The following is a 25428-nucleotide window of genomic DNA, read 5'->3' as shown; positions in this document are numbered from 1 at the left end:
ACAGCCAGCTCTAGGAAGAGTCTTGGTGGTTCCAAACGTATTCCATTTAAGAATGATGGAGGCCACTGTGATCTTGGGGACCTTCAATGCTGCAGAAATGTTTTGGTACCCTTCCCCAGATCTGTGCCTCTACACAATCCTGTCTCGGAGCTCTACAGCCAATTCCTTCGACCTCATGGCTTGGTTTTTGCCATGAACTGTCAACCGTGGGACCTTATATAGACAGGTGTGTGCCTTTCCAAATCATGTCCAATCAATTGAATTTACCACAGGTCGCCTCCAATCAAGTTGTAGAAACATCTCAAGGTTGATCAATGGAAAGAGGATGCACCTGAGCTCAATTTCAAGTCTCATTGCAAAGGGTCTGTATCCTTATGTAAATCAGTTATTTCCGTTATTTATTTATTTTTACATTTGCAAACATTTCTAAAAACCTGTTTCCGCTTTGTCATTATGGGGTATTGGTTGTAGATTGATGAGGAATTGTTTTTATTTAAACCATTTTAGAATAAGGCTGTAACATAACAAAATGTGGAAAAAGGGAAGGGGTCTGAATACTTTCCGAATGCACTGTAGCTATAATGTCTTGGGGCAGCAATTAGACCGAGGTTACAAAACTTTCTTTGATATTGGTCACCAATATCTACATTTCCCAACAGACATAATCATGGAGATGGATGGATATAAATTCCTAAACACAATGATGTGATAGCACAGACATTATCCCAAAATGGTGTCAGTTTGTCACAGGACCACAGCATATGTAATAGGGTTCCTTTTTGTTTTTTGCATCTCCAACAGAGATAGAACATTTCTGGGTGCATTACATGCATTCTGGCAGGAATTTACTAAATCCTATGGATTATCTTGAATTGCAATAACTTATTTCTAAGGTCGTATGATAAAATATGAACATTTTCACATATCTGTGACCAATAAGTTCTCATCAATTTCTTCCTTGAGATCTGTTTCCCATTGTTTTCCCTATAGGTTCTGAGCTATCAGGTAGAGATTAAATCAACCCTTGATATACAGTGGGGGAAAAAAGTATTTAGTCAGCCACCAATTGTGCAAGTTCTCCCACTTAAAAAGATGAGAGAGGCCTGTAATTTTCATCATAGGTACACGTCAACTATGACAGACAAATTGAGGAAATAAGATCCAGAAAATCACATTGTAGGATTTTTTATGAATTTATTTGCAAATTATGGTGGAAAATATGTATTTGGTCACCTACAAACAAGCAAGATTTCTGTCTCTCACAGACCTGTAACTTCTTCTTTAAGAGGCTCCTCTGTCCTCCACTCGTTACCTGTATTAATGGCACCTGTTTGAACTTATCAGTATAAAAGACACCTGTCCACAACCTCAAACAGTCACACTCCAAACTCCACTATGGCCAAGACCAAAGAGCTGTCAAAGGACACCAGAAACAAAATTGTAGATCTGCACAAGGCTGGGAAGACTGAATCTGCAATAGGTAAGCAGCTTGGTTTGAAGAAATCAACTGTGGGAGCAATTATAAGGGAATGGAAGACACAAGACCACTGATAATCTCCCTCGATCTGGGGCTCCACGCAAGATCTCACCCTGTGGGGTCAAAATGATCACAAGAACGGTGAGCAAAAATCCCAGAACCACACGGGGGGACCTAGTGAATGACCTGCAGAGAGCTGGGACCAAAGTAACAAAGCCTACCATCAGTAACACACTACGTCGCCAGGGACTCAAATCCTGCAGTGCCAGACGTGTCCCCCTGCTTAAGCCAGTACATGTCCAGGCCCGTCTGAAGTTTGCTAGAGTGAATTTGGATGATCCAGAAGAGGATTGGGAGAATGTCATATGGTCAGATGAAACCAAAATATAACTTTTTGGTAAAAACTCAACTCGTCGTGTTTGGAGGACAAAGAATGCTGAGTTGCATCCAAAGAACACCATACCTACTGTGAAGCATGGGGGTGGAAACATCATGCTTTGGGGCTGTTTTTCTGCAAAGGGATCAGGACGACTGATCCGTGTAAAGGAAAGAATGAATGGGGCCATGTATCGTGAGATTTTGAGTGAAAACCTCCTTCCATCAGCAAGGGCATTGAAGATGAAACGTGGCTGGGTCTTTCAGCATGACAATGATCCCAAACACACCGCCCGGGCAACGAAGGAGTGGCTTCGTAAGAAGCATTTCAAGGTCCTGGAGTGGCCTAGCCAGTCTCCAGATCTCAACCCCATAGAAAATCTTTGGAGGGAGTTGAAAGTCCGTGTTGCCCAGCGACAGCCCCAAAACATCACTGCTCTAGAGGAGATCTGCATGGAGGAATGGGCCAAAATACCAGCAACAGAGTATGAAAACCTTGTGAAGACTTACAGAAAACGTTTGACCTGTGTCATTGCCAACAAAGGGTATATAACAAAGTATTGAGAAACTTTTGTTATTGACCAAATACTTATTTTCCACCATCATTTGCAAATAAATTCATAAAAAATCCTACAATGTGATTTTCTGGATAATTTTTTTTCGAATTTTGTCTGTCATAGTTGACGTGTACCTATGATGAAAATTACAGGCCTCTCTCATCTTTTTAAGTGGGAGAACTTGCACAATTGGTGGCTGACTAAATACTTTTTTTCCCCACTGTAACTTGGCAATCAACTTCTTTGGCGTTGCAGCTTCTTTCAGTATTTTTTCAATGCTAGGTGCTTTAGGTTCATCCAGTTTCTGCTGAAGTGATTGAATACGATTTTTTAGTTGTAAGAACTTAAAAGAACTTGGTCTTGGATAAACCATTTTTTTCTTGTAATTGATCAAATGACAGTAGAGAGCCATCATAGTACATATGCATTAAAATTCATGACACCAATTTGTAACCAGGACTTAAAAGGTATTGTCATTAAAATGCTGGCGGTAATGTGGGGTTGTTTCAAATAGGGCTGCCTGGCGATATGGGTTTCTTCCATTTTATGAATTGATGTACATTGTCTGTTTTTTCTTTAAAGCCTTGGAACCAAAGTAGTGAATATATTTTAAATCATAGGTTATTACAGTTATGGCTTCAATACTCCTTCAAGCACAAGGATAGTCTGCTGTCCGTTGTTTAAGTGAACGCAGTTGTGCGGCCCAGTAATACATTTTCATATGAGGTAGTCCGAGACCTCCAGCTTTATAAGGTAAGTGTAAAACATTCAATTTGACTCTTGAGGTCTTTCCATTCCAAATAAAGTTGGAGAGTAGGCCTTTTTTTTTTTTTAAGAAGTTGGATGGAATTGAAACTGTTAAGGCTTGGAATAAATACATCAACCTTGTAATACAGTATATTCATTTTGATTATGTTGACCCTACCTAACACGGAAATAGGGAGAGTTCTCCATTTCTGAACATCAATACATTTACATTTACATTACATCACATTCAATCTTATCTAGTAAAGGAGAGTAGTTGATTTTATATATAATCGAAATTGCACGGTATCAATACACCCAGGTATTTCATATGTGCCTTTGTCCAGTTCCACTGAAATCTACTTTCTAAGCTTGAAAAGTCATAATTAGAAATTGGCATTATTTCAGTTTTCTCCCAATCCACTTTGAATCCTGAAGCCTTAAGGACATTGTCTATCTTTCTTGTAACTTTTGTTTTAGGATTGATACAGTTAGTGATCAAATGTTTTAAAGAATGAGTTAATTTCAGAAGGATCCATTGTTATGCTACTATCTAGGGCGGCAGGTAGCTTAGTGGGTAAGAGCGTTGTGCCAGTAACCGAAAGGTCGCTGGTTCTAATCCCCGAGCCGACTAGGTGAAAAATCTGTCGATGTGCCCTTAAGCAAGGCACTTAACCCTAATTGCTCATGTAAGTCGCTCTGGATAAGAGCGTCTGCTAAATTACTAAAATGTAATGTAAAAAGGTTTTAAATGCTGTGGATGGTACGTTCCTCCTCCTCTTTCTAAAATTGCCAAGCAAGCATTTTCCCCGCACTTTCACCTTGCTCAAGATATTGTTGTTTGGATTTCAGGGCAGCAATATCTACAGAGAAGGTGTTTATTATGTTATATTCAAGCTTCAAAGTGTTCAACTGTTGATGGGTGTCAACATTTCTATCTAAGCTGTGTTTTCTTTCTAAGTCGTGGATTTTCATATGTGAAGAGTAACACATGATACAACCTCTCATATATACTTTAAGAGCTTCCCAGACAACAGTTGTGCATACTTCATTATCTACATTTATTTCCAAAAACAGGTCTCTGTGTACTGAGATATGAGGTAAACTCCTTATCTCAAATCAAATGTAATTTGTCACATGCGCCGAATACAACAGGTGTAGAATTGACCGTGAAATGCTTACTTACGAGTTCTTACTCAACAATGCAGTTAAAAAAGTAAGAAAAAGATTAACCAAAAAACAATAATGAGACTATATACAAGGAGTACCGGTACTGAGTCAATGTGCAGGGGTACGAGGTAGTTGAGGTAATTGAGGTACATGTAGGTAGGGGTAAAAGTGACTAGGCAATCAGGATAGAAAATAAACAGTAGTAGCAGCGTATGTGAAGAGTTTGAAAGACTGTGTGTTTCGTGTGTGTGAACAAATGTAGTCTTAAGTAGTCTGTGTGTGTTAGTGTAGACTTGGTGCTCTGGTACCCCTTGCCATGCGGTAGCAGAGAGAACAGTCTATGACTAGGGTGGCTGGAGTCTGACAATTTTTAGGGCTTTCCTCTGACACCGCCTGGTATAACACATATGGAATCATGTATTAACCAAAAAAGTGTTAAACAAATCAAAATATATTTTATATTCGAGATTCTTCAAAGTAGCCACCCTTCGCCTTGACAGCTTTGCACACTCTTGGCATTCTCTCAACCAGCTTCATGAGGTAGACACCTGGAATGCATTTCAATTAACAGGTGTGCCTTCTTAAAAGTTAATTTGTGGAATTTCTTTCCTTCTTAATGTGTTTGAGCCAATCAGTTGTGTTGTGACAAGGTAGGGGTGGTATACAGAAGATAGACGTATTTGGTAAAAGACCAAGTCCTTATTATGGCAAGAACAGCTCAAATAATCAAAGAGAAACGACAGTCCATCATTACTTTAAGACATGAAGGTCAGTCAATATGGAACATTTCAAGAACGTTGAACGTTTCTTCAAGTGCAGTCGAAAAAATTATCAAGCGCTATGATGAAACTGGCTCTCATGAGGACCGCCAGAGGAAAGGATGACCCAGAGTTACCTCTGCTGCAGAGGATAAGTTCATAAGAGTTAACTGCACCTCAAATTGCAGCCCAAATAAATGCTTCAGAGTTCAAGTAACAGACACATCAACATCAACTGTTCAGAGGAGACTGTGTGAATCAGGCCTTCATGGTCGAATTGCTGCAAAGAAACCACTACTAAGAAGAAGAGACTTGCTTGGGCCAAGAAACACGAGCAATGGACATTAGACCAGTGAAAACCTGTCCTTTGGTCTGATGAGTCCAAATTTGAGATTTTTGGTTCCAACCGCTGTGTCTTTGTGAGACGCAGAGTAGGTGAACGGATTATCGCCGCAATTATGGTTCCCACCGTGAAGCATGGAGGAGTGATGGTGCTTGGCTGGTGACACTGTTGTTGAGTTATGTAGACTTCAAGGCACACTTAACCAGCATGGCTACCACAGCATTCTGCAGCGATACGCCATCCCATCTGGTTTGTGCTTAATGGGACTATCATTTGTTTTCCAACAGGACAATGACCCAACACACCTCCAGGCTGTGTAAGGGCTATTTAACCAAGAAGGAGAGTGATGGAGTGCTGCATCAGATGACCTGGCCTCCACAATCACCCGACCTCAACCCAATTGAGATGGTTTGGGATGAGTTGGACCGCAGAGTGAAGGAAAAGCAGCCAACAAGTGCTCAGCATATGTGGGAACTCCTTCAAGACTGTTGGAAAAGCATTCCAGGTGAAGCTGGTTGAGAGAATGCCAAGAGTGTGCAAAGCTGTCATCAAGGCAAAGGGTGGCTATTTGAAGAATAGTTGGTTACTACATGATTCCATATGTGTTACTTCATAGTTTTGATGTCTTCACTATTATTCTACAATGTAGTAGAATAATAGTGAAGACATCAAAACTATGAAATATACAGAGGATAGCCCTATTTGGTAAAAGACCAAGTCCATATTATGGCAAGAACAGCTCAAATAAGCAAAGAGAAAATAGTAAAAATAAAGAAAAACCCTGAGTAGGTGTGTCCAAACCTTTGACTGGTACTAATATATATATATATATATATATATATATATATATATATATATATTTATATATACAGTGGGGGAAAAAAGTATTTAGTCAGCCACCAATTGTGCAAGTTCTCCCACTTAAAAAGATGAGAGAGGCCTATAATTTTCATCATAGGTACACGTCAACTATGACAGACAAAATGAGCATATTTTTTCCAGAAAATCACATTGTAGGATTTTTAATGAATTTATTTGCAAATGATGGTGGAAAATAAGTATTTGGTCAATAACAAAAGTTTCTCAATACTTTGTTATATACCCTTTGTTGGCAATGACACAGGTCAAACGTTTTCTGTAAGTCTTCACAAGGTTTTCACACACTGTTTTGGCCCATTCCTCCATGCAGATCTCCTCTAGAGCAGTGATGTTTTGGGGCTGTCGCTGGGCAACACGGTCTTTCAACTCCCTCCAAAGATTTTCTATGGGGTTGAGATCTGGAGACTGGCTAGGCCACTCCAGGACCTTGAAATGCTTCTTACGAAGCCACTCCTTCGTTGCCCAGGCGGTGTGTTTGGGATCATTGTCATGCTGAAAGACCCAGCCACGTTTCATCTTCAATGCCCTTGCTGATGGAAGGAGGTTTTCACTCAAAATCTGACGAAACATGGCCCCATTCATTCTTTCCTTTACACGGATCAGTCGTCCTGGTCCCTTTGCAGAAAAACAGCCCCAAAGCATGATGTTTCCACCCCCATGCTTCACAGTAGGTATGGTGTTCTTTGGATGCAACTCAGCATTCTTTGTCCTCCAAACACGACGAGTTGAGTTTTTACCAAAAAGTTCTATTTTGGTTTCATCTGACCATATGACATTCTCCCAATCCTCTTCTGGATCATCCAAATGCACTCTAGCAAACTTCAGACGGGCCTGGACATGTACTGGCTTAAGCAGGGGGACACGTCTGGCACTGCAGGATTTGAGTCCCTGGCGACGTAGTGTGTTACTGATGGTAGGCTTTGTTACTTTGGTCCCAGCTCTCTGCAGGTCATTCACTAGGTCCCCACGTGTGGTTCTGGGATTTTTGCTCACCGTTCTTGTGATCATTTTGACCCCACAGGGTGAGATCTTGTGTGGAGCCCCAGATCGAGGGAGATTATCAGTGGTCTTGTATGTCTTCCATTTCCTAATAATTGCTCCCACAGTTGATTTCTTCAAACCAAGCTGCTTACCTATTGCAGATTCAGTCTTCCCAGCCTGGTGCAGGTCTACAATTTTGTTTCTGGTGTCCTTTGACAGCTCTTTGGTCTTGGCCATAGTGGAGTTTGGAGTGTGACTTTTTGAGGTTGTGGACAGGTGTCTTTTATACTGATAACAAGTTCAAACAGGTGCCATTAATACAGGTAACGAGTGGAGGACAGAGGAGCCTCTTAAAGAAGAAGTTACAGGTCTGTGAGAGCCAGAAATCTTGCTTGTTTGTAGGTGACCAAATACTTATTTTCCACCATCATTTGCAAATAAATTCATAAAAAATCCTACAATGTGATTTTCTGGGGGGAAAATGCTCATTTTGTCTGTCATAGTTGACGTGTACCTATGATGAAAATTACAGGCCTCTCTCATCTTTTTAAGTGGGAGAACTTGCACAATTGGTGGCTGACTAAATACTTTTTTCCCCCCACTGTGTGTGTGTGTGTGTGTGTGTGTGTGTATATATATATATATACACACACACACACACACACACAGTGAGGGAAAAAAGTATTTGATCCCCTGCTGATTTTGTACGTTTTCCCACTGACAAAGAAATGATCAGTCTATAATTTTAATGGTAGGTTTATTTGAACAGTGAGACATTTACATTTTACATTTGAGTCATTTAGCAGACGCTCTTATCCAGAGCGACTTACAGGAGCAATTAGGGTTAAGTGCCTTGCTGAAGGGCACATCAACAGATTTTTCACCTAGTCGGCTCGGGTATTAGAACCAGCGACCTTTCGGTTACTGGCACAACGCTCTTACCCACTAAGCTACCTGCCGCCCCAGAGTAACAAAAAAATCCAGAAAAATGCATGTCAAAAAATGTTATGAATTTATTTGCATTTTAATGAGGGAAATAAGTATTTGACCCCCTCTCAAATCAGAAAGATTTCTGGCTCCCAGGTGTCTTTTATACAGGTAACGAGCTGAGATTAGGAGCACACTCTTAAAAGGGAGTGCTCCTAATCTCAGCTTGTTACCTGTATAAAAGACACCTGTCCACAGAAGCAATCAATCAGATTCCAAACTCTCCACCATGGCCAAGACCAAAGAGCTCCCAAGGATGTCAGGGACAAGATTGTAGATCTACACAAAGCTGGAATGGGCTACAAAACCATCGCCAAGCAGCTTGGTGAGAAGGTGACAACAGTTGGTGCGATTATTCGCAAATGGAAGAAACACAAAAGGACTGTCAATCTCCCTCGGCCTGGGGCTCCATGCAAGATCTCACCTCGTGGAGTTGCAATGATCATGAGAACAGTAAGGAATCAGCCCAGAACTACACGGGAGGATCTTGTCAATGATCTCAAGGCAGCTGGGACCATAGTCACCAAGAAAACAATTGGTAACACACTACGCCGTGAAGGACTGAAATCCTGCAGCGCCCGCAAGGTCCCCCTGCTCAAGAAAGCACATATACAGGACCGTCTGAAGTTTGCCAATGAACATCTGAATGATTCAGAGGAGAACTGGGTGAAAGTGTTGTGGTCAGATGAGACCAAAATCGAGCTCTTTGGCATCAACTCAACTCGCCGTGTTAGGAGGAGGAGGAATGCTGCCTATGACCCCAAAAACACCATCCCCACCGTCAAAAATGGAGGTGGAAACATTATGCTTTGGGGGTGTTTTTCTGCTAAGGGGACAGGACAACTTCGCCGCATCAAAGGGACGATGGAAGGGGCCATGTACCGTCAAATCTTGGGTGAGAACCTCCTTCCCTCAGCCAGGGCATTGAAAATGGGTCGAGGATGGGTATTCCAGCATGACAATGACCCAAAACACACGGCCAAGGCAACAAAGGAGTGGCTCAAGAAGAAGCATATTAAGGTCCTGGAGTGGCCTAGCCAGTCTGCAGACCTTAATCCCATAGAAAATCTGTCGAGGGAGCTGAAGGTTCGAGTTGCCAAACATCAGCCTCGAAACCTTAATGACTTGGAGAAGATCTGCAAAGAGGAGTGGGACAAAATCCCTCCTGAGATGTGTGCAAACCTGGTGGCCAACTACAAGAAACGTCTGACCTCTGATTGCCAACAAGGGTTTTGCCACCAAGTACTAAGTCATGTTTTGCAGAGGGGTCAAATACTTATTTCCCTCATTAAAATGCAAATCAATTTATAACATTTTTGACATGCATTTTTCTGGATTTTGTTGTTGTTATTCTGTCTCTCACTGTTCAAATAAACCTACCATTAAAATTATAGACTGATCATGTCTTTGTCAGTGGGAAAACGTACAAAATCAGCAGGTGATCTAATACTTTTTTCCCACACTGTAGCTACCAAGTTAGCAACACAATGCATACCTGGAGCCCTGAGCTGGATATCATTTATTTGACACATCTTAGATTTCTTATAGTTAGACTTAACTTATGGTTATAAGCAGTGGCGTAGCACGCAGACCCGCATTTTCTCTCACTGTATGTGTGTGTGTGTTGGGCTGTCAGTGTACAGTGCCTTCAGAGATTATTCACACCCCTTTACTTTTTCCACATTTTGTTGTTACAGCTGGAATTTAAAATGTATTACATTTAGATTTTGTCGTCACTGGCCTACACACAATACCCCATAATGTCAAAGTGGAATTATGTTTTTCAAAATTTTTACGAATTAATAAAAGATGAAAAGCTGAAATCTCTTGAGTCAATAAGTATTCAACCCATCTGTTATGGCAATAATAAATACATTCAGGAGTAAAAATTATGCTTAACAAGTCACATAAGTTGCATGGACTCACTGTGTGCAATAAGTGTTTAACATGATTTTTTTATGACTACCTCATCTCTGTACCCCACACATACAGATAATTGTAAGGTCCCTCAGTCGAGCAGTGAATTTCAAACACAGATTCAACCACAAAGACCAGGGAGTTTTCCTAATACCTCGCAAAGAAGGGCAGCTATTGGTAGATGTGTAAAAATACAAAAAGCAGGCATTGAATATTCCTTTGAGCATGGTAAAGTTATTAATTACACTTTGGATGGTGTATCAATAAACCCAGTCACTACAAAGATACAGGCATCTTTCTTAACTCAGTTGCCGGAGAGGAAGGAAACCACTCAGGGATTTCACCATGAGGCCAATGTTGACTTTAAAACAGTTACAGATGTTAATGCTGTGATAGGAGAAAACTGAGGATGGATCAACAACATTGTAGTTCCTCCACAATACTAACCTAAATGAAAGAGTTAAAAAAAAGGAAGAATGTACAGAATAAAAAATATTCCAAAATATCCTGTTTGCAATAAGGTACTAAAGTAAAACTTTTTTTAAATGTGGCAAAGAAATGAACTTCATGTCCTGAATACAAAGTGTAATGTTTGGGACAAATCCAACACAACACATCACTAAGTATCACTCTTCATATTTTCAGTAAAAATAAACAGAATAGAGATAAGCACAGGCAAAATCCTAGAGGAAAACCTGGTTCAGTCTGCTTTCCAACAGGCACTGGGAGACAAATTCACCTTTCAGCAGGACAATAACCTAAAACACAAGGCCAAATATACACTGGAGTTGCTTATCAAGAAGACACTGAATTTTCCTGAGTGGCCTAGTTACAGTTGGACTTATAATCGGCTTTAAAAATCTATGGCAGGACTTGAAAATGGCTAACTTGACAGAGCATGAAGAATTAAAAAAAAAATAATGTGCAAATATTGTACAATCCAGGTGTGCAAAGCTCTGAGAGACTTACCCAGAAAGACACACAGCTGTAATCACTGCCAAAGGTTATTCTAACATGTATTGACTCAGGGGTGTGAATACTTATGTAAATTAGATATCTGTACTTCATTTTCAATAAATTAGCCAACATTTCTAAAAACATGTTTTCACTTTGTCATTATGGGGTATTGTGTGTAGATGAGTGAGAGAAAAAAATATATTTAATCCATTTTGAATTCAGGCTGTAACACAACAAAATAGGAATAAGTCAATGGGTATGCATACTTTCTGAAGGCACTGTAATTGTTCAACAAAGAGCTGGAAATAATAATTGAAAGATGCATAATTGTGGGCTTTGTGCATATAAACTGTCTTGTTTATAAACTCGGCATTTGCCCATGTTTCTTCAACATTCATTTAAGGTGGAACTGACAGCGTTTTAGCAACATTAAATCATATTAAAATCTGTTCATATACACCCCCAGGAAGAATAAGACACCTTTTTTTACATTTTCTGACAAGCGAACACTTAGATATGGTCCTTTTCACATTTTCATAAATTCATAGAATGTTTGAGAATGACGTATAGTAAGGCCTCTATATTCTATATAAATTATGGAAAATTAAGACACCGCAGTAAATAAAACCTAATAAAAACATCTGTCTTGTCCAGGACCGGAGTCTACGCAGACCGTTGCGCCATAGCCAATTAGCTATTAGCTACATTAGGCCTATATACAAGTAAGCCTTTTGTCACACGGGCCTGCCATCATTCACTTTGAACTGGACTGTGTTTACAGGCAGTAGCAACAGTGCGAATTTAGATCATTCGAACACACAAAACACCTGAATGGATTTCTACAAATATGTAAATACCACAGGAGTCCTCTTACATTTGTGAACTTCACAGTCCTATTGATCAAACAACCATGAAAAGGTAGGCTATCCCCCCCTCAGTTGCCTATGCACATCATCAACAACAAGATCAACAACTTATACTAGCCAGAGCAAGACGAGCTAAAATCTAATGAGGGAACGTTAATGTCCACTAATAAATGCTGTATATAGCATTTTAACATATTAAAACAAGAGATAAATAATATTTGTCCAGTCTTTGCTGCTATGCTTGCAGATGTGCATAATATGCTGCTACCCTGATCAAAAAGTATTTAATAACTCCAAATAAAAAAACATAGCTATAGGTTGTTGTAACATTTAAACTTTAAATGTTTTTCATTTTTTTGCACTGCATGGATCACCGGTGTGGTTGAATGCAGCACTGCTGTATGGTGCACTCAAAATGTATTGTAGCCAGGCTACTGCTCAAATGTTGCTGTAATAGGCCTACATGTTTCTCCTTTGTATGGTGTTTTGTTGCAGGTTTAGTTTTTTGGTTAGTCATTGTCAAGCTTTAAAAACCGAAGCTAGACTGCAACATTTTAGTAGCCTAGCTAGGAATGTGGCATGTGTCTGCACACGTTCCCTCCGCTGCTCGCTGTAAACGGGACACACGAAAGCAGTGCAATCGAAGTTGAATTCACCGATGCGAGGCTGTAATTTCATAAAGTAGATGACTCAACTGTTGACTCATTTATTCACGCTTGTGTGTCCTATTTGGCCCACAGGTCTTGTTTGACATGTGCTCTAGCCTATTAGCTATGACTGACTTGTGATTTTGCCCTTGCTAGTTTGATTGTATTAACATTCCCAGCCTTAGTTACAGTCGTCCGTTTTTGTTCAAAATATTGAGTCATTGAAACTGAAACACCCGAATGGGTGGAGGCAGTTAACAATGTACCCAACCAGCTGTAATTTACAACCTGATATCAATATGATTTTTGACTACTAAGAAATGTATTGTTGAATTATATTAATCATGTATGGAACTGCATCCATCTATTCTGCCAACAATGCCTTACTGTACACCATGGAATTCGGAGTCAAATAGAACCCATTTTTAAAACCTTTTATAAAGTTAGTTTTGAAGGAAACTGGGAATTTGATATTTTTAACTAATATTATGATTGTCTATTTCATATCTGCAAAGTAGTTAAAAAACACTGTCAGTTCCACTATAACCAATTCATTAACATTATTTATTGTATTTTCTATGGGAGAATAAAAAGAAAAATATAATCAACACAGGATGATATGTTGCCCACATTAATAACACATTTTTCAATGAATATATACATTTCCCCGTTATCATGCCTTAATTCGGGCAAAAGTAAATTACATTTGAAAAAAGAAGAGCGAGAGAGCAACAAAAATAAAAGTATTGTGTGTTTACAATTTCAGCATCTTAGGCTGTATGACATTTGATCCCTCCCAGTCTTTTTTTTTTTTACATATGAGCCATTTAAATTTTTCCCACCCACTCATGCCTTTGTAGCCTATTAGCTGGGGAGCAATTAAAAAAGAATCGTCCAGATCATAGAAATCATCATGTAGTCTTGTTCACTTGTCAGTTCGTTACTTAAACAAATAGATCATGGCTATAGCCTACCAATTAATGGGTTGTCATTTAGACTGTATAGCCAATAGTCATTAAAGTGTTATTAATTTAGACAGATTGCTTGAGTGGTGCTGTGATTGTCTTTTCAATAGGTGTGTGAGTGAAGGCATTAACAATTTCTTTTTTTGTGTTTTGGTGTAATAGTCCATCATTCACTAATGTCAGTAGCCTAAACAGTTCCAGTGCCCCATCTGTCATACATTGTCTGTTGGGAGGCTGTCCTGTAGTCTATACAGTTCATTCATTGCCATTTCCACCGTTCTCCTTGTCCAGGTTTACCAGGAATCGGGTAGCTTCTTTTGCTGATTTCAGTGTGATGTTTCTTTCCTTCCATTTGACCCATAGTTGTGCGGGGTAAACCAGAAAGGGGATTCGTTTTTTTCCGTAGCTTTTTCTTTATAAAGGTTGAATTCTCTGTATTTCATGTAGAGGTCTCTGCTCATGTCGACGTTGATCCGATAGCCCTCATACATCAAAGGTCCGACTCCTGACCTTTTCGCTTGGATGGCCAGTCGTAGAACTTTAACTTTGTCCATATATTTAAGGAACTTTGCAATGATGGCCTTTGGTTTGCTGCTCGTGTCCCCTCTCGGCCTGCCTGTTCTGTTCGATGTGCTTGTTCGATTGTGGGAGCCCATGTGAAGTTCTCCTGGCCCAGTATAATTTTTCCATTCCAGTTGTTTCACAGCTTTCAGGTAAATTTACGAAACTAAGATGTGAACGGCGACTGAAGTCCTCCATCCCGTCTAATCTTTCAGTAAGCCCCGTAATTATGTATTTTTGTTCATCCACGGTTTTCTGGAGCTTTTCTTGTGCGGTTTCTCCAGGGTTAACCCGATATCGTCCTCCTCCACGTGTTTGCCCAGTCCAGTCATATCAGTTTTCGATTTTTTTGACATGAGATATTTTCTTAATCTGCTTACACAGTTTCTCATTGCCAGTGCAAATTTCTGTTAGTGTTGTCTCTAAATTGACTTTAGTCGAGTCGTCAGCTACTTGGTCCATGGTCGCGTTGTTTCACTGTTTGTCTCTATTTCTTGATCTAGTATTTGCCATAACATGCAGTTGCCAACATAACGTTTCAGTTATTGCTTGACTTTAGAGTTGAGTTCTTTCCTATTTAAGAGACATTTATAGTAAAGAAAGGGAATGCCAAACGGATCACCTTCAACTGACTGCCTCACGGTCGCCATACCGGAAATCATATTTTCTATGTTTTACATATTACGTGATAGGACTTTGATAATCATAGTGGAGTCAAGAATACATGTCTCTCTTGCGTCGGTGATGAGTTTATGAATTAGGCCTGTGTTTCTTACCACTGTTGGGTTGCCGCTGCTGATGAGCTGGCTGACTTCGTGGAAGATGCCTTTACAGTTGATGGACTTGTCCAGAGAACCTCTCTTTACTATGACCGCTACAGCCAGCAGGATCTGCTCCCGGACATACTTCTGCAGACTGGGGGAGAGAGAGGAGAGAAATACTTTAAACCTGCATCAGAGGCCTGCATGAGGTGAGATTGAGACATACTTGAGAATCTAATTAATGCTGCCTCTACACACACTGACACACACACACACACTGACACACACACACACACTGACTCATACACACATGCCTACTTCGGTCTCTGTAAGACGTAGGTGAGGAGGAATGTTCGGAGTGACTCAATGCTGGCCTTCTCCAGCAGGATCCACTCCCGTACCACCGCCTCCATGACGGCTGTAGCCGCCTGGAACAGCACATAGTCTACCTTACTGGTCTCTGTGGAGGGAGAGACAAATTCATCACAGAGACAGAATTACAGGTCTCTGTGGACACGCATGCACATAGCACACACACAGTATCACATGTCTCTGTGGGAAAACACAGCACACTCAAACATAAGTTAATGAGTTCACTAAACAAAAACCATTGAAACAACTACTAACCAACCTCAGGAGATACAGCGGATAACACAAACAGTAAGTAACACACAAACAAACAAATATTGAGGAGTGTTTTGAAGCATTTGTATAGTGATTCTTACCTAAGATGTGTTTGCAGACAGCGAAGGGTGATTTAGACTTCCTGAAGGAGAGGAATATGTGCTCTGCATGCTGCCTCTGTTCTGTATTGACCATGGACGGTGGTGCCTAAACACACACACACACACACCATTAGTGTACAGTCAATTACTACACCACATCTAAACTTTGTACAGTAAGTCACACACACACCACTTTAAATTATTCCCACAGATGGACAGCTAAGCACACACAAGCAGTCAGCCAAGGAGTGTGGCTATAATTCAGCTCTGCAGGAAAATCACATTCCAGGTCTAGCCTAATTGCAGTAAAGGCAGCTCTCTGACTCACGGCAGCCAGGAGGAGAGAAAGACCCTTTATCTGCCCTGACCACAGGCACGACAGGGCCTTCCTACCCACAACCCTCCTTCCCATGCCCAACCCTTCCCCCTAAGCTATACACACACTAGAGCTCACATTTGTTTAGAATCTCAATTTTAACACATTATAACCTGGAAGGTGTTATAAGGGAATAGTTGAGCGCACCTTAAAGGTGCATAAGGGTAAAAGAGTGGAGTTTCAATGCACTTTGTCATTAACTCATGTCTATTAAACATCAGCCTATTCCTGGAGAGCAGAAACATAACAAAACACTATTAGTGAGACCTAATAGTAGTAATAAATAAATATGTAGCTAATATAATTAACTTGTCCAAATAGCTTTGATTTCTTCGAATGAGAGGGAATCAAGGTAACGGGCACGAGCTCCCCAGAGCACTTCAGTCACCAAGCATGGTGCTTGATCAATAACTTTTAGCCAACACTTGGTTAGCTAATTGTTTCCAATATATGACTTTTATTTTTTACTAAAACTATGTTTTTTGATCTATTCAGGGAGTTGAGACAGCGCCCTCCTTGACTGTTGCATAACGTTGGTCACAAATCGAGGGTAAAGTCAGTAACTACTAGCTATGGTGAATCAACAGCGTGTCTAACGACGCGGTGCAATGGGGATGCTCACCGAACTGTCGAGTGTGGAAGAAATACAACTACATATTGTATCAAACTAACTAAACAAACATGTGTGTTCTACTAGTTAAGTTTTTAGGAAAAATCGTCACAAGACACTGTCACACATCGCTAGTGGCTTTTGGGTGATGATGGCTATCCTAGATTTTTTTGCGGGATGGAGACAGCACTGCGCCACGCATCGCTATCCTTTCTCAGATAAATAACTGTGTCCGCTAAATCACTCGCCGTCTCATAACTCTCAGTAAAACCAAGAACGAACCACATACCAAAAAACACACAAAAATGAGATTATATTACTCACCATTAAAACTTTGGCAGCGCTTTCCAGCTGTGAAATCACTTCTGGTGAACCGACCGCCGCCATCATGGTCCCTCTTCAATGACGCGCCATGCGCTGCATTGTGGGATTAAGCGGTACTCCGGGCCAATGAGTTCATGTAGACTTTTGTCAGGGTGTTTTAGGACGGTGCGTACCTCTATGGAGGTTATGTAATCGAAATAGATAGCCATAAAATATTCAACATAAGGGTCTTCTTTTTTACAAGCCAAGGACGCTTGCAAACGTGATATGATGTGATACCTACATGTTTAGTGATTATTCCTACCACCATAGAGCGCACCAAAAAACGTAACCCAAAATCATTTCAATCCTAATGTCAAAATGTCTGATTGAAAGTTTTTTAGTCAAGTTTTTACTTGAAAATTATTTTTACAATATTGATAAAGCTGGTAATTTTAACTACTAAACAATATCCCTTTATGCCTACTTATTAAGAATGTCTAAATGATTTACCAGAGATCTCTGTTACTACCTTTACCTTTTCATAAATTATAGGTCCTCTGGGTTTATGATTGATCATTAACCCAGAGGACCTATTCTGTTGTTTGTTATGGTTGTTATAGCATAGGACACAAATTATATGCTTTTGAAAAAAAAGTAATGTTGCTCTTATGGAAATGTAATTCCTTGCCCCACTAGCCTATCATAGAACATATATTGTTTTACATGTGATTTTATAGCTTTAAATTATGATGTAAATTATTTTCATGAGAATGTAAGTTATTAGAAAATATGTGGCCACGTTTTTTACAACTGTGTGACAGCTATAGGCTTATGTCCAAATACCACATATTTTAGAACTATGTGACAGTTATGAGCCTATGTCCAAAATGGAGTGTGCACGTCCTAATCTGAGCCTGCAACATCATCTGTTGCCATTTGAGTTCAGTCTATTATCTGTTGTATGACTTCTGATTGTTCTATCTCATTGTTTCCTTCTGTAAGATAAATATTTGATACCTCATAGTAGGCTAAATATATATATATATATATATATATATTTTTACATCGTCATCAATTCGTACATCATTATTGTTGGTGATAATTAGTTTGCCCTGAATATAATGCCTGTGTTGTGTAGCATAGACTGTGTGCTGGACTTCCTCTGCTGGTATAAAGTTGCAATTACATTTATCAGAATTTTTATCCATCTACCACACATAAACCTTTTTTAACCAAGATGAATAACCTGCATAGATTTAAGTTGTAATCAACCCTCATTTGAATATTTGAATGTATTGCTCATTTTACAATTGATTAAATGGAACCCATGTTTCAACTCAGGTGTGCATAAAAAAATATTGCTCAACCTTTATAACACCTTCGGAGAGTTAGCCCACACAATGAAATGACATAATTACAACAGATGCCAAACCACCTTCTAGGTGTTCTCTGTGTGAAAATGTCTTGTTGCATTTCATTATAATCTGATATTGAATAAGCAATGCTCAGGTCTATATTTGAACACTCGTCAATGTATTGTTTGTGTTTTCTAAATAAATATTATTGGCTGGAAATGAACAGTTTCAATGGCATCTGAATTAATTATGAAAATGACCTTATATGATCAGTAGAGTTGAAAAATAGATCCTATCAATGAGTTGTTCTCTGTGGATATAAACATTTGGCACCAATTCCAATTCCAACACATTCAACATAGAAAAAATAATAATAAATCATATTGGATACAGACAGAATGTTGATGCAGTATTTGTATAGCTCCCTGTATACATGTTCCTGTCCCAATTCAAACTCTCAGGGGTCCTTCTAATTATCCAAAACAACCCAAAACTACCCAAAACAACCCACAACTACACACAATGCCCAAAACAACCCCACAATTACCACCCAAAACAACACTAACTACCCACAACAACACATAACTACTCCCCAAATACTCCAAACTACCCCAAAATGCCAAACTACCCAAAGCAGCTACCTCAAACTACCCAAAATAACCCACAATGCCCAAAGCAACCCTACAAAACGGGTCTGGCTGACACCAAACTCGAAGTCTTCCTGACCTCAGAGTCTGGAAAGGCTCCTTGATGTTGTATGGACGAAGGGTAGATAATGAAGGGGTCTGTGCTTTACTGATTGGTTCTCCTCTTTCTCACTCAAACACCCCACATAGAAAGCTACACACAGCCCCCGAGCGCCACCCCTTACCAACACAACTGTTGGATTTTCAAATCCAAAGAATGAGAGGACTCAACTCACCAGGAAAAAAAAATACATTTGAGAGAACCAATCAAAGTTTGAGCCAACTTTTGCGTGAAGATTGCACCAACAACGGACTCCTGTCCAGACCAATGTGTCACAGCTCTCCCTTGCTATGTACGACGTGAGTGACGTCAGCCAGGCTACTACAAAACCCCAAAGAACCCCAAACTCTACCCTGAATATTGTCCTATTTTCTTTTGCACATACAGTATGGCCTGTCGATCTTGCTGATGTGTGTGGACCTGTCACACTCCACACACACACCATCCACAGATTCTACGAGGCAGACCCCAATGCAGAACTAGTCCTAGTGTCCGTATCCCCACGGTTAGGACAAACGACTCTGAACCCTTTTGTCCCTAGGAGCAGTAAACTGCACAACATGCAATCGGCACTTTTAAGTAGCCTGGGACCGAAAGAAGAGTCATGTGGACATTGTGACTTTGCACTGTATTCATAATTGATCGTGTTTTGCGTTAACTCTTTTTTTTGCACTGTATTTATCATCTACTGTATGTGCTGTAACTACTGTAAACCCATAGCTTGTTTGTGTATATAGCTCTGTTGTCTAAACTCAATGCTCTTGAATGCAAGACAAATTCCTGTAAAAGTAAAAAAAAAAAAATGAACTGATCACAGTGTGTTTCACTTTTCTCAAATCAACACAGACATACACTGAGTGTACAAAACATTAGGAACACCTTCTTAATATTGAGTTGTACCCCCTTTTGCCCTCAGAACAGCTTACATTTGTCGGGCATGGACTCTACAAGGTGTCGAAAGCATTCCACAGGGATGCTGGACCATGTTGACTCTAATGCTTCCCACTGTTGTGTCAAGTTGGCTGGATGTCCTTTGGGAGGCGGACCATTCTTGATACACATGTGAAACTGTTGAGCGTGAAAAACCCAGCAGCGTTCTTGACACACTCAAACCGTTGTGCCTGGCACCTACTACCATACCCCGTTCAAAGGCATTTGAATATTTTGTCTTGCCCATTCACCCTCTGAGTGGCACACATACACAATCCATGTCTCAATTGTCTCAAGGATTAAAAATCCTTCTTTAACCTGTCTCCTCCCATTCATCTACACTGATTTAAGTGGATTTAACAGGTGACATCAATAAGGAATCATAGCTTTCACCTGGATTCACCTGGTCAGTCTATGTCATGAAAAGAGCAGGTGTTCCTAATGTTTTGTACACAGTGTAATAACCACTTCTACATTTTCTGCTAATATTGTTTAAGCCTAATATTCAAAGCCAACAAGAATCAATCATATTATTCATCCAGACATAACATTGTTAGAGGGTTTTGAAATCACAACCCAAGTCGAAGCTGGTTAATTTAATTTATACATATATTTTACATGTGAGGACAGTGAAAGCATTTTTACAAATTCTCAATTAATACATATGTAAAAAAGGAGATATATGTTGTCCAAATTATACTGTCTATAATACTGCAGACAAGGATGTTTGAACATTAGCTCAGAGGAAATTCAAAAGAATAAAGATTTTAAAAAGTATGTATATCTGTATAAATATATATTCAAGAGTTACAGAATTGTATTATACATTAAGGAGGATCGAAGACATGAGAAACTCCCGAGGGTAAAAATACAAAAAGGTACACAAGTAAGTTACATCATGAGTCACTACATTAGATCTCAAATCAGTCAAAGATTGTCAGTCATCACTTTCAAAACTCAGATACAGGGAACACACACATCATCCAGGGCACACCTCACACACAAACACTCACAAACACTAGAAAACTGACTTGGTGAGCACAGTTTCTCTATAAAGCTATTTTTCACTGAGTAGTCCATCCTGGTGAATGTGGATTGGCAATCCTACTTGCGTTGACAACAATGATCAAATTAAGTTAATTTGCTGCCCAATCCTGAAGACATGAGGCACGTTAGAAAAATGTCAATTTCAATTCATTTTGTCATGCAGGTGAGCAAAAACATTATTGACACGTTTAAACAACAATTGTAATTGTTTAAAATATTCCCCTCACTTACATCTTGTCACAAATTTGATCTTTGAGATATGGGTGCACTCAATGTATGGGAATTGACATAAGGCAGAACTTGCAACTTCCTGATCCTTCCCAGTCAGTATGACAATCAAATATGGAATACTGTTGTACAGTTATTCAGTTGGACATACAAGACTGCGTCAATGGCTGATTGTCAAAAAGCATATAGTTTAGAGATATTGGAGAAAATAAAGCATTTCCTGCTTTGAGCAGTGCTCCGCTGCATAACACAACACATTTATGTAACCCAAGCATAATATCAATGGTCAAATTAACATGTGGTCATTAGGATGCATTAAAATGTACCAATAATACATAAGTCTTTGTCATTTGCCATACCTGTTCTTGTAATATAGAGAAAGCTATTCATTCATATATTTTTCATTTTATAACCAATCCTGCCTTGCTTTCTTTTTGTCTCTGACTCTGAAACGCATCTTTCTTTCTCTATCACTATGTCTGTCTCTTCCTCTCTTCCGCCCTACTCTCCTACACACAGGGCCAGCCCGGTTGCAGAGTAGGAAGGCTGCTGTCATTATTCTGCACAAACACTGATCATCATCATCTTGTGGTGGATAGATACGCACCAACATTCATCTAGAAGGCACACAGTTCGTCACTTTCCAAACCAAACACACTGGCAATCAAACCCACACTTGCATAAAAGGAAAGAAGTACGTATAAATGAAATAATGTAAATAATAATAATATTAATCACAATAATAAGCAGCATGGGGTCATGTAACTATACGGAAAATATATAAACCAATATAATGTATATTTGTACATAGCGTGTTTCAGTATTACAAGGTCAAAAGGGTAATTGTAAGTTTTTAGAAAACTATATATTGTATTTTCTGTATTGCACATAGTCATACTATCACATATCTGTCTCCATACGGACCGAGGAGACTGTGTGGACACAGATGTGTTAACTGTATAATACTGAGCGTGTGTGTAAGTGGTGCACCAGCTGGTAGGGCTTTTGTCAAGGAGGCTAAAATACACTGCTCTTAGCGCCAACAATGTCACTGTACATGACAGTCTTAGAGCAGGTGTACTGTATGTGTTGTGTGGAGACATGGATAGGTGTGACTGCTTAGCAAACATGTATGTAATCATGAGATCCATATCTGTAACAAAGCAATGATTACACACTTGCAGTCCACCTTCCTCAGAACTCTTCAAAATTTGCTCAATAAAACATATTCATCATAATAATATCAAGAGTGGAATTGACTGACTCTATTAACAATGTCATCCATGTATCTCGCAGCTGGCACTTCAACCAAAGGAATTTGTTGTTGTTGCTACGAGTATTTACCCGTCACAACCATTCCCCTGGGAACAGAATCCTGAAGACGTTTAGGGGTGGGTGGGAACTGGGCGTCATCCCACATCTCCTATTTGGAAAAAAAGTTAGTGAAGCTGAAGGTAGGAGACACAGCTGGGGAATGCCTAGACTTACATGTCAGACTCTCTAACTTCCATCATTCAAAAGGCACTAGCACATCAGAGCTATCTTTTTTGCAGGTGCATGGTAACAGTTGAATAAGATGAGGAAAAAAATAAGAAAGACTGTCTAACTTTGAAAAACGGCACACAGGTTGCATTATTACATTGCCGTATGGTAAATTTTACATAGTCTTCGCAATCCATTCACCTCATCATAACAAAAATAATCATGCTACACATTAGAAACTTCTACGGTGGTTTATCTACTTCCGTTCCTGATACCGCACGGCAAAGCAACAGCCCAAGTTGGAAAAATCCAACGCATGCATGCGACACACTGCACGCAGCGCCAAGCACCGCAACTGGGTCCGGCAGATGAGTCACAGCGGTGAGAATTGCCTCCCATTGAAATGAATAGACTTCCGTCGGAATGCATACAGTTTTATGCAACCAGTATGCACAAGGCTTTAGGGTGGTTAGCTGCAGAGGACAACCCCATTGCTTCCTCCTAGATTGTGTAGTTCAACCATCCTTTAAAGTGTTAATGTGCGCATGTGAATTTGTATTTTGGTAACTTATTTTGTCACAGCTGTGTGAGAAGTGTTGCATTTTGATTCTTCCCCTCTACCACCAGCTAATTCAGTCCAGTCCAACCTGAAGTCCAGGAAGTGTTTGTGTTTACTTCCTGGGGTAAGGCTAACCTGGAAGAAGAGATCTCTGTAAGACCCAAGGCGAAGGAATGGGATAGAGCACTAGAACCACGCATGGTTACGGTCCCAGTGTCAAACTCTTATCTGAACACTTTTGTAAACCTCCACAGCACAACGGATACTTTTAATTTCCATAGAAGACCTATCTGTTCCTGTTCTGATTAGTTTGTTTTCAGAACCGTCCTCTGGCATCATTTTTCCATCCCTAGTCCTTGTACAGTTAGTTGTTTATTGGTCCCAGATCAGGGATTCTTATTGTAGTCTTTGCTCACGCTGGAGATTCCACACAGTAGTGTCTGAATTGTTAAACAGATGTCAGGCCGTCCTGTTCTCAATATCTCACTCGCTCTCAGTCGCTCAAACCCACACACACACACACACACACACACACACACACACGTATACAGAGGCACGCACACACACACGAACACACATTCACACTTCTGAGAAGAACAGTGGTAGATGGAAAGTTGGCAGCCAGGACCCCACGTGCGGAGTGTTGATTGTCGGACAGAGAGGGGGGGTCATGGTTCAGAAAGCCAACAGTCTGGGCTCTTCTACACATACACAGGCTCCCCCTGCTCTTCCTCCCCCTCCTCCTCTTCCTCCTCAGGGCCCATGCTGCTGGCTCCGCTGCTGCTGGGAGGCCCCTGGCTGTGGCTGATCTCAGGGGGCTTGGGGTAGCGGAAGGGGCAGCCGTTGTCATCAAAAAACCTGCGAAAGGTGAACTCGTAGAAAGCGTGCTCCGGATGTTTCCCGTGTGGGGTGCAGAGGGTCTCCCAGGCCCGTGTGCTGTCCCTGCTGTCACTCCACGCCCCGGGACCCCCCTCCTCCTCCACTGGGTCGAAGTTGGATGTGTCCATGGGGTGGGCTATCTTGGGCCGGTAGGGGGCGGGCTGGGTGCGCAGGTTGCTGGAGAAGTCCATCTGGTCGAAGAAGGGGTGAGTCTTGATCTCGCCGGCGCCGTTGCTCCCAAGACGCTCCTCGGGAGAGCAGCAGAGACGGCCGATGATGTCGACAGCCTCTGGGCTGAGCTTGACCTGTGGGGGCACCTGCAGCGTGCTCTCCCAGTTTATCACCTAAAGAGGAAAGGGAAGAGGGAGACTGTGAGGAAACTATGTTTCAGAGCAAAAATGTATTAGTTATATGCAGTGGCGGCTCCTGAAAAAATTCTCAGGGGGGGCAATTTTTCTGATGATTTAGGTGACCTACACACATTTAAAAAAAGATATGTCCAGCAACAACATGAAGACAGGGGCAGCATATAAGTCAATACTGATATACACATTACTTGCTTCAAAAAGGCCTCATGGTTGAATTGGAAATATGTGCACCTGAGCATAATTCACAACAAGCAAGCAGGAGCTTTTGATAGAGGCTACTGAAAACATTGATGCAAGTTATTGGTAATAAGAAATTTTTATAGACTTCCATATTCTGCCCTCTTGTATAGATTTGTGAAAATGAACAGTGATAGACATTTTGCCTGAAAACAGAATTTGAAAATAATTTATAGAAAAGGTAAACACAGCTATCTGTATGTGTCACGGTTTCGGCCGAGGCTGCTCCTCTTCCTTGTTCGGGCGGACTTCGGCGGTCGTCGTCTCCGGAGTACTAGCTGCCACCGTTCTATGTTTCTTGTTTCGTTTGGTTTTGTCTGTGCATAACACCTGTCCCTTGTTTGTGTCTTGATTGTTCTCCTATTTAGTTTCTTGGTTTGGGGCAGGTGTTATGCGTGATTGTTTATGTCAGACTGCCTCTGTATCGTGTCTAGTTTCTCTCGTTGTTGGCTTGTGCCCGAGAGTTCGCACTGCGTGCGCTTTTCGTTGTTATTTGCGCACTGTGTTTGGTGCGTAATTGTTTTGCGCCACCCGGTTGGGTTGGTTATATTATTGTGTACGTGCTTGGTTACGTTACTAAAGACGGTTGAAGTCATCCTGGTGCCTGCGCTTGATTCCGACACTCATCCACACA

The 25428-nt window shown here is 40.5% G+C and overlaps 2 protein-coding genes across 4 annotated transcripts in view; both read right to left on the bottom strand.

Annotated features, from left to right (window-relative positions):
• Nucleotides 1-17068, bottom strand: part of LOC121536890 (exportin-4-like) — a 55224-nt gene extending 38156 nt beyond the window's left edge. For all 3 annotated transcript variants that reach the window (XM_045206684.1, XM_045206683.1, XM_041844516.2), the window contains exons 1-4: nt 16981-17068; nt 15671-15776; nt 15264-15405; nt 14961-15099 (exon numbers count right to left, since the gene is read on the bottom strand). In XM_045206684.1, the coding sequence (XP_045062619.1) occupies nt 14961-15099; nt 15264-15405; nt 15671-15776; nt 16981-17046 (453 nt within the window). In that variant the 5' untranslated portion in view covers nt 17047-17068. The remainder of the gene's footprint in view (nt 1-14960; nt 15100-15263; nt 15406-15670; nt 15777-16980) is intronic.
• Nucleotides 17069-23977: 6909 nt separating this feature from the next.
• Nucleotides 23978-25428, bottom strand: part of lats2 (large tumor suppressor kinase 2) — a 31459-nt gene continuing 30008 nt past the window's right edge. Inside the window, exon 9 of the mRNA XM_041844515.2 lies at nt 23978-24533. Within this exon, the coding sequence (XP_041700449.1) occupies nt 24012-24533 (522 nt within the window). The 3' untranslated portion in view covers nt 23978-24011. The remainder of the gene's footprint in view (nt 24534-25428) is intronic.

Source organism: Coregonus clupeaformis, chromosome 23 (assembly GCF_020615455.1).
Source record: "Coregonus clupeaformis isolate EN_2021a chromosome 23, ASM2061545v1, whole genome shotgun sequence".
NCBI classification, from domain to species: domain Eukaryota; kingdom Metazoa; phylum Chordata; class Actinopteri; order Salmoniformes; family Salmonidae; genus Coregonus; species Coregonus clupeaformis.
This window is presented reverse-complemented; position numbering and strand designations above follow the sequence as displayed.